Genomic DNA, 9,575 nt, shown 5'->3' on the forward strand with positions numbered 1-9,575 from the left:
CTATTTGGTCGTCAAGGAGACGAACATATTCCTCGGATTCTCCCCTTCCTCCCTCCATTTCTTCGATCTCCGTCCTCCCCTTCTCAATATCCTTGAGATGCCATAAACAGCAATCATCCCCAATATCAGTGACGAGAAAACCCCTCCAATCAGTCCCCCCAATCCAGAGCTCCCCTCCGAAGTTTCCATCCCGTCCGCCCCCCGTTTTACCGGGCTCCCGCCCCCATTCGCTGGTTGGGTTCCCTCATCCATGAGGTGCCTCAGCGTGGCATCTACACCCGCCTCGCCAGAACCTCCGGAATCTTGCGCTCTGAAAGGTTCCGTATGTGCACCTGTCGGCTGATGGAGTGACTTCTGCAGATCAGTCTCCCCTCCAACCTGCGAAACGCCCCTTCCGGAATTCTCAACCGGTATAGGAACACTTGCCAGCTCCTCAGGACACCATCCGTGTCTACAAGCCCCGTTCCTTAGTTCCGAGGGAGTCGCTTTTCGACATCCGATTGACTTATCTGCCTTATCATTCCCCACAATGAGCTCCTGCAGAAACTCAAAGAAATCAATTCCACTCAGGATATAGTTTTGATAGGACCATGATCCTTTATTATTATTACTGAACCACTCTCCCATAATCCTATCACGAAGGGATTCATTTGACCATTCCGCTAACATCCGTGATAATTCCCCACATCCGTCTTCCCTCCTGAGGAACTTGGGTGCTCCATTTTCAACGCCATTAATGCCAAAGGAATAAATTATCATCTGGACTATATCCATACAGACCCTCAGATTCAACTCAGGATTGCCTCTCCATGTCTCTGGGGACTTCTTCGTCCAGGAACCCCACTTCAACTCGCGCGTCGTTTTACTACAGGACCTCCCAGTTCTGTTTGTGCCATAGCCGAAATTGGAAGCATCAGCAGTACAATTCCCTTGGGTGAGGAGATACTTTTCCCCCTGCTCCTTTACGGTAAACTCCGCTGTCCAAACTTCGAATCCAAGACAAAAATCTCTAGCCTTACTTAGAAATTGTCCCAGTGCTCCTGCTCCGTACTCTTTCACTATTATATGCTCCGAGTCGTATGGTTTCGTATCCTCCTTGGGCTCCCCTGTTATATCACATAGTGTCCAGTTCAAAGTATCCCGTTTCCCACACGGATTTGTCTGCTTGACACTTCGTCTTATTCCATCTATATAATCCACATATGAGAAAAAATTCGCCATGTTTGTATATATCACATCATCTTCCTCTTGTCCTCAACAGATGCGGTGGTGAACTCTCGAAAAATACTTCCTCCGTACTGTAATTGACCTGCTCTGAATCTAAAAGGCCGTTGCCTTTCCATGGCCTGTAGGTGGAATGGATTGGGGACGACCTAGCCTTCACTCTAAACCTCGACAAGCTGGTGCCATGGATACGCCTGATTCTCCCTGGGGAGAAGACACTATTATTCCAGTATGTCTCTCCCATCTCCCTTTTCCATCGCTGGTTTGTTCCTGGGGGGTATTCTGATCCTCCGGTTCCTCCTATTAAGAGACTCCTTTGGAGAAACTCTTAAGTTTCCCTTCCCTGTAATGATCTCAAGGATAGGAACTGTCTGGACGTATTCTAACTCAGGGAGAGAGAATCAGGAACCCCGGGAAGAGAGAATTTTTGTTCGGTGTTGAGGTTATTTCCCTGTTGTTGGCTCTCCCTTTTAATCAAAGGCCTCTTTCTTGTTAGCTAATTATCCTACGGCCTCCCAATTAATACTCCTCCACTCGTCGCCTAATATTCTAAGCTCCTTGGTGTGGGACAGTACTTGTCATTGTGTTGTAGATGCTTAGACTACTACTGACCAGTTACTCGGTTAAGGTCCTGAATTCCTGATTCACATCCTATGAACTCCCCCTCTTGCACAATTTCTTAGTGAAACTTAACTGATAGCAAGAAATTTTTCGGGTGACCTTATACCTACTCCTTCTTCTGATTTTCTTCTGGCATCTGGTTCTAACCCAAAGCTGTGTCATTGGGGCTTGAGCACCCTTGATTTGGACATTGGTAATTCTTCTTCTTTATTCAAACTCTCTTAGAGACTCTCATGCCTTGTCTAGATTGGCCGACTTTCGGAAAGAAAGTTCTGGCTGTCCATTCTTGATATGGCTCCGCGATCGGGTGTTTACGTCTGTGGGATCTTCTACTTAGCCAAGTTCACTCAGACTCTGCCTTCCTATATATATCCTGACATTAAGCCTGAGGAATGCATTACTCTATTTCTATGAATCCTCGGATTTTCCTGGTGGGGAAGCTAATCCTTCCCCCTCTTAGGTGAGGTTAATTCTTGCTGATTCTTCACTAGGCAAGCGGAAACCCAGACGCCTCTTGAAATTTTGGGGGTTTGTTTTTCCTATTTCTACTTCCGGCCATTCTATGTCCACCTGAATCCCTACAGATAATAACTCGGCTACAGGCGGATCCCTCTATCAGGCTGCTTCGATTTTCCGCGTCCCTTTCTGTTGAGTGTGGTCCATTTCTAGCTTTACTTTTACTGGAACTTCCTATTCTTAATCTGGGCTCTTAGCCCCAAACATTCCCTTATCCCTCGACTCGATTCACGCTTGGAACGTTGCTCTTCTGACCTCTTCTCAAATCTTATTTTTCATTTCACATTAAGCGGCTTCGGCCTACCCTCCGGGAAGGCACCCGGGATTGATCTCCATACTCATCTCCTCTTGCCTCTACCTGCTTCTCCTAACCTATTTTGGGAAGGGAAGCCTTGCTGATAGATCAAGCCTGTTCCCCCCCACTTAGCTTTGCAGATTCGGTATGCTAATACCCCCCCTTATCTCCTGGATTCTTCGGGGGTATTCCTCATCTCCTCACGGACTGATCCTCTAAGTCGGTTCGTGATATAATCCCTTCTGGAGAGGCTTGGGCGTCCGAACTCCTATACCGAACTATAATTAGACTCGGGAGTTTAGGTCCCGGTTTCTACTCAGAGTGATTTGTATCCTTTGAGCTTTTGGACTACCCATGATAATAGCCGTTCTGGAGCCATAGACTTTGGCGACTTACCCCTACAGTTGAGTTCTTTGGGAATATCTCCTGGCTTCCCTGCTCATCCTTTTCGAATACAATTTTTCTTTCCTCACCCCTTCGTGTAGATCATCTATCTGGTTTTATCTTATAAACTCGGTTGTATTACTTGAAGAATTCAACTCCTATCTCCCGCAATTTTGGCGATTTTAAATACATGTTAGATATCTATATCTTAACTGCGTTCTCCCCCTATCGTTACATCTCATTTCTTTTTCCCTAATCTGTCCCAAATATATTTTCTTCAACTTGGCTGCATATATTGCTCTGGGTTTCTTGCTTCTGGCGGAAAATACTTCAACTAAAACGCCTGGGATAACCTATGGCCCCTCTCAGGTGTGTTTTCCTGCATCCTAGGACTAGAACCTGTGTTGCTGACTCCTATTTCGGGGGACGAATTCAAAATTAACTCATTACCTGTCAAGGAGGATCATTCTTTCCCTGTGGGCGGACTTCCTTAAGGAACCCCTATGCTTGACTCTTGACTCTAGAGAGAAATACGAGAACATGAACTCGTTCTTTAGGCCTGATTGTTTACTGAACAGACCTAAAATGATAAGCAGTCTGTCATGCCCCAGAACTTTGAGGAAGTGATGTCTTGGAAATGATTCCTTCTTTGGTTTTGAGTTGCTGGAGGGTCCATTGCTGAGAAGTCATTTCTGACGAAGATAATCCTTCTCTTCTACTAATTAAAGCTTGTTGTTAAGCTGACATGGGATATTACGTCTCAACTCCACTCATGAATTGTTACCTTGCCATATTTTGTTTACTTTTTCTCCCTTTCATTTTATTCATTCTATATATTTTCCTCTTTCTCGATAGGTTGCTGGTCAACATCTCTCCGACACCTTCTAAATCCCAAAGATTCAGTTCCTTCTCTTTACCCCCTAAGGGCCTGTATGGAGTCATTGAGTTCCTTTGTTATCCGTGCCTCAGTCGCTATTTTTGGGGGTGACCTTGTGCCTTTGTGCCAGGGCCTTCGTGAGTTTAACTCTATCTGATTTTTTGGCTGTCAGATCTAGTGATGTCCATCCCCCTGCGTGTTGGATCGATAAGAGTATTTGATATAGAGAGGTGGTTGACGCGATATAGTACGCTTTTTGGTTTTAGGCCACTGGATAACTTCCTAGGAATGTTCTGGAATTCCCCCTTTGCTTCCTTGAGTAGAAATTAGTCCTGGGGGGTTTATTTGGCTCTCATTCTCCTCTTCTTCTTCATTTACCCTTTGGGGATGACTGGCCATGATTCTTTGGGTCAGGGAGAGATGCATGTCAGATTATAGTTATTGTCTGTTGTTTTTGGGAGCACACTACTCCTACTACGACTTGGACCTAGGACGCCTCTGTACTTTGAGGATATTTGGTCCTTGGCCAAGAACCCTCAGTCACGGGTTAGAAATATTTGGGTTGTTTTTAGGCGATCTGCCTTGTCAAGATCATGGCGCTTTTATGAAGGCGGGGGGGCCCTGATATTGTTGAGTCTTTTGGTTGAGGAGGCAAAGGCCACGACGCTTTTACTCGTTGGGATGTTCCTCTGTTCCTCCTGTTTCTTTCTGTTTCCTTTTTGGGTTAGGGGGGGGTTCGTCCAAGACTTGTATTGGCTAGTCGATTTATCTTTCCTCCTGGGAGCAGAGACTTGGGTTTTTCGGAGAGTTTCTTAGAGCTATCCTGCCAGGAATTTGTCTAGTACGTACTTCCATACTGGATCACACTCCTTCGTCTACTTTGGGGCTTTCTCTTCATTTACTTCAGATTTCAATGCCTCCTTTTTTACTGCTTGTTATCACTTGATTTGTTCTTTGGTTTCTTCCTTAGCGCTGGGTCGTATTTGCGTTATGGCTGAGACTATGCTGCGGCTTGACAGTACTTCTGATTCAACTCTTCTGCTTGATTCCTTTACTTCTTCTGCTCCCTTGAATTCCACGTGAAACAAGTCCTCCCTTATGAGGTCCCCCATCGTTTTCATGGGGCAGACGCTGATTCCTTCACTCAGGTTGTTACGCTCTCCATTGCAACTCTGGCCCCTTTTTTGATTTGTTTTCGTTAGAACCTACCTGAAAATTTATAGTCAGGAGGAGAGATCCGACTATAATTTGTTTCGGTTAAGTTCCTGAGTTTTCTGGTGTGGCTTATCTGCTGTATTCTACTTCCTCCCACCCTACTCTAACTCGGTGGGAACTCCGCGTTCTACTGCGAGTCACTTTGGTAGTCGGGGTATGCGTGACTTCCTTGGATTATTCTCCTTAAGACTGCTTTCCATGTACGCCTTCCGTTTCCTCTATCATTCGATTTCCTTAAGCCTCTTCAGGATTTCCTTACGGTCCCATTGTTCTACTTGTCTTGGTATTAATCTTAGCTTGCCCCTAATCGGTTTTTCGAAATTTGGTGCCCTGCTGGGTGTTGGATCTAGGACGCCTGATTTGACTTTCTTGTCTCCTTCTGACTCTAAAACTCATGTTTAACCCTTAGGCTGAGACGCCTGCCATACTTCGCGGTGTTTTCTGGTTGATATTTACGAGTTTTAAAATTTAACCTCCCCGAGGTTGACTGAGATTGTTATTAAGTCCAGTTTAATATTATTAGTCGGCTATGAAGAAGAAGATGCTGTAATGAATCTTCTTCGTGTTTTACTCTTTTTTAAATGAGCGAATTCCTCCACTCTTATTAGATTTCTCCTGAGGGAGGTGATTCGATCGTCACCTATCCTTCGGTGAGGCAGTTTGCTTGATTTGTACTGATCTAATGTGTAGCCGACGTGGGGGGGACTCCTCAGTTATCCTCTTGTCATCTGCTGTTTCAGGAGCTCATGGTTCTAAACTTCCTTAATCCACCCTCTAGACTACTGGTCTAAGGAAGTTCCTCACATGGGTTAACACCTTGGCATCCTAAACTTTCCTTGGGGTGTTGGACTTCACGTTGTTCTCGCATTTTCCCGTTCCACTTGTATCCTTAAGGATCTGTGGTGGAGTGATCTGTTGCCGGTCTTATATTTAGGTCCTCCTTTTTTGGTCCCTGAGACGACTTGTTTAGCGCACGGACCCGCACTTTACTGCGTTTAAGTCATTTGTTTCAGGCAGCTCCTGGTGCATGGTACCCTGGCTAGGATTCCTCTGGCTCCGACTTTGAGCAACCTCCTATAGAATTCCTTCTGGGGGACGCTTCTCCTTGCTCTAATGAGATGGCTATTTGATATTCCTATTTCTACAGGTTTCCTCCCCGACTCTTTCCTCTGCTGATGCCGGTGATCATTGCTCTCTCGTTCTCATTAGTAGTTTGATTCGTCTTATGAGTTAGACATACATTGACCCCATGTCAGAATAGTAGGCTGTTTTCGGCCTGATTTGTCTCATCTGTGAGATCATACGCTTTGGATAGTTGTTCCCGAATCCTTCCCTCCCCCCCGACCTGTTGGATTTTTGGACGTTTCTGGAGTTTTCCGTCCATTCCTATCAAAAGAGTTATTTGAATTTGGGTGCTCCGACATCTCATCGACTGCCTCGGTCCTTAGGGGAGTTGAAACTATTATGGCTTATCTGGATAATCGATATAGGTCCATGAAGTATTCATTACTTCTCTTAATCTCCTGATGTTTGCCCGCTCTCTAGATTCCGCTTGCCCCAGAGATTTGCCTCCGGGGGTTTTGTCTTCACCTCTGCCTAAAGTTAATCTATAATTTGCACACCCTCCCTGAGTAATCTTCTGTTCTTTTGTTCATTCATTCCCCACTTTTCTCTTAGTAAATTTGGGTTTATCCTCTTCATTGGAATCCTAGGTGTTCTCTCCTGTCTGAATGACTTCTGATGTGGGGGTTGGGAGTGCTCCTTAAGTTGCGCGGCGTCCTTCTATTCCCTTGGACGGAGGACTCCTTCGACAGTTGGTTTGGGTTTTGTCCATACTCTCCTCCTTCCTGGCTCTTGTCTAGTTAACTCGAGAGACAGTCTTGTCAGATTTGCTTCAAGAATGGTCTTTCTTGGTTTCCTTTATTATTCAAGTACAGCATGTACTGCCTATTCCTTTGGCTCCCCTCTTTTGTCTGGCCTGGCACCCTTCCGCCTCGGATCCACAATTCCGGGAGTACTGATACCTCCTTATTACTCCTCCTTCTGCTTCCGATTCTTTCTCTCTCTTAGGTCAGACTATAGATAAATCTATTCCCTGTTCTCTGTCCTGTTTATTGTGGATTCTCTTCTCTGTTCGGAGTCTACTCCTTCCTAGGGTGTCCTATTCCGTTTCGTTGTGACTTAGCTTGCCACGCTCTGCTTCGCTTTTCGGCTCACAGACAAGAGATACCTTCGTATGCTTTCTTCATTTCTCTGCTAGGTGGGTGCCTCCACAGATATCGGCCTAAATTGGAGCACGAGATGGTGTCAATTCTTCGGTTTTATATTGTTGCATTCGCTAAAATATATTCCTCGTATTATCTGCTCGCCTTACCCTGTTTCATCTGCCTGTGGTGTAAGCTCTTCCCTTCGCCCGTTTCGGGACTCCTTTTTGCGTTTATCTCTTGTTGTAGTAAGCGCCTGTGAAATTGTGTTCTCTTTTCTAAGATCACATTCTTAGACTCCCCACTCGTACGCGGTCATACTCCAGTTTTAACCCAGTTGTTTCCAGGGATCTGTAGACTGATTCCTAAGATGTCGTCATCTCCATTCTCCCAATGGAAACCCCAATTCCTAATCGACATACTTGCTCTTGCTCCCATCGGGATTGAGTGCCACTTTCGAATAATATGTTAGTTAATTAACGCGGCTGTTTTTATCTTATTTAATCCTCCGTCTGGGGGTACGCGCTTTGTCGCCTGTTCCTATGGCATCTTGTTGTTCCTGTGTCCTGGGATTCCGTTCGCTAGTCTTCCTCGTTCTTTTCAACTGCGTACTCCTCCTGGGACTCGCCCCCGTGCCTATTAGTGTCTGGTTTCAGTCGCCCAATTTGTCTCCAAACTCCTGGTTTTTCCTGTCAGTTATATTGAAATCCTTTCTCGGCCTGTTCTATTTTTGCTGGCTATTTCTTGCTCCTTCTGTTTTTCCAATGGGCCTTTTTTCCTTTGGGGTTTCGCCTCTTCATTACCCTTATACTCTATAATTTCTTCATCTATTGCTCATTGGATTCTGTCTAATGTTCTACATTATAGATATTTATCGCTATTCAGTCCACATCTGAGGGGATTCTGGCCTTGTACATCTTACCTTAACACAGTTATCTTCTTCATCCTTAGTGTATCTGCACAGGTACCCTTTGGTTGATGCCTCTGAGTCGCTGGGGTCATTATCATATATAATTCTAAGTATTGTTGCTCATTCTCGGCTTCCGGCTTCGTCCCACTCAGTGAATTGTGCAGTTGCTGCCACTTTTATAGTTCTCGGATGAATTATTTTGCACTTTGCTATTTTGTGCCTCTTGCTCCTCAGTTTTCTCCTGTTGTCTTCCTATCTCCTGGAGAATAGCTCTAAAATAGAACTTTTTACTGTTCATATTGATTCTTCTCCTATAGTCATACTTGCGGGGAAAGTTGAATATTGTCTTGGTCCGCTGTTGCCTACTACCGGTTCATCGCTCATATTCTTGCTTTCCGCTTTCTCCTGCTTCTCCCCTCCACTATTTACTGTATAGCGACTTCCCCAAAAATCTGTGTAGGATTCTCGCTCAGAGACTTCGCAGCTTTGTATTGGTTTCATTAAACCTCCCCTTGGGGATACATCTGTTTTGTTTTTTTTCGGTTTGGTGCCCAATAGCCTAGATTTCTGTTGGGTTGGTCTGCTCCCGGATTCACATTAGTCTCTTGCACCTGATGACCACTATCCTCAATTGTATCTTATCATTTCGCAATGTGCATATTCGCTCCCGGCGTGGGGGGGTCCTGGTGGGAGTCTTCCTGGGGTTCCACATTTCGTCCATAATATAGATTATTTCCTCTCAGGAAATCTTCAATCACTCTAGGATTGCTTGTCCCGTTTTGATATTTCCTCTTCCTGTTCACTGGTGGTCAGGTGTTGAGGGTATCTCCTATATCAACTTTCATGTTATTCCCTATAGCAAAGAAATTATCATATAATCCACAACACTTCTTATCCGGCTATTTAAACATCGACGTCTCTTTTCTGTGGGGGGTAAAGATCTATTAGGATAATTCTTGTAAACTTAAGGAGTTAGCTGTGTATTCAGATGGTTCTGACAATGCTTCACCAATCATTTCTAAAATTGTTGTCAATTAATCACGTGGAATAACACACAATATGTTTATAAAACTCTTTTACTCATTATTAAGGAAGGGAACTTTTCTATTACTGCTTATATGCCCATATAGCATTACACTTAAAACTCATATAAAAACCATATCACTGCCAAAAGGATGATGTATTTATTCACTTCTTCTCATTTTTCAGAAGAACCTCATAACTCTATGGTGGTGTAAGACTCCTTTATAGGCCATGTCTTTATGTCAATAGGGGAATGTATTCATTGTATAGGCTTATACTCCCTTATTCATAAGAGGGGTTATGAAT

The 9,575-nt window shown here is 44.5% G+C and overlaps 4 protein-coding genes across 4 annotated transcripts; all 4 read right to left on the bottom strand.

The window, feature by feature from the left end:
• On the bottom strand, positions 1-1,221 carry C922_05259 (hypothetical protein; the record flags this gene model as incomplete). The annotated part of the gene is made up of 1 exon (XM_008820831.1): positions 1-1,221. One exon carries the CDS (start codon positions 1,219-1,221, stop codon positions 1-3), a length of 1,221 nt encoding a protein of 406 aa, XP_008819053.1.
• A 2,265-nt stretch (positions 1,222-3,486) lies between these two features.
• On the bottom strand, positions 3,487-3,982 carry C922_05260 (hypothetical protein; the record flags this gene model as incomplete). The annotated part of the gene is made up of 2 exons (XM_008820832.1): positions 3,487-3,718; positions 3,825-3,982. The coding sequence occupies 2 exons, from the start codon at positions 3,980-3,982 to the stop codon at positions 3,487-3,489; spliced, it is 390 nt and encodes a 129-aa protein (XP_008819054.1).
• A 537-nt stretch (positions 3,983-4,519) lies between these two features.
• C922_05261 (hypothetical protein) lies at positions 4,520-5,038 on the bottom strand (the record flags this gene model as incomplete). Its single annotated transcript, XM_008820833.1, has 2 exons — positions 4,520-4,694; positions 4,860-5,038. 2 exons carry the CDS (start codon positions 5,036-5,038, stop codon positions 4,520-4,522), a joined length of 354 nt encoding a protein of 117 aa, XP_008819055.1.
• Positions 5,039-8,394: 3,356 nt separating this feature from the next.
• On the bottom strand, positions 8,395-8,747 carry C922_05262 (hypothetical protein; the record flags this gene model as incomplete). Its single annotated transcript, XM_008820834.1, has 2 exons — positions 8,395-8,568; positions 8,616-8,747. 2 exons carry the CDS (start codon positions 8,745-8,747, stop codon positions 8,395-8,397), a joined length of 306 nt encoding a protein of 101 aa, XP_008819056.1.
• Positions 8,748-9,575: the final 828 nt, after the last annotated feature.

This window comes from Plasmodium inui, assembly GCF_000524495.1.
Source record: "Plasmodium inui San Antonio 1 unplaced genomic scaffold supercont1.49, whole genome shotgun sequence".
Taxonomy (NCBI): Eukaryota; Apicomplexa; class Aconoidasida; order Haemosporida; family Plasmodiidae; genus Plasmodium; species Plasmodium inui.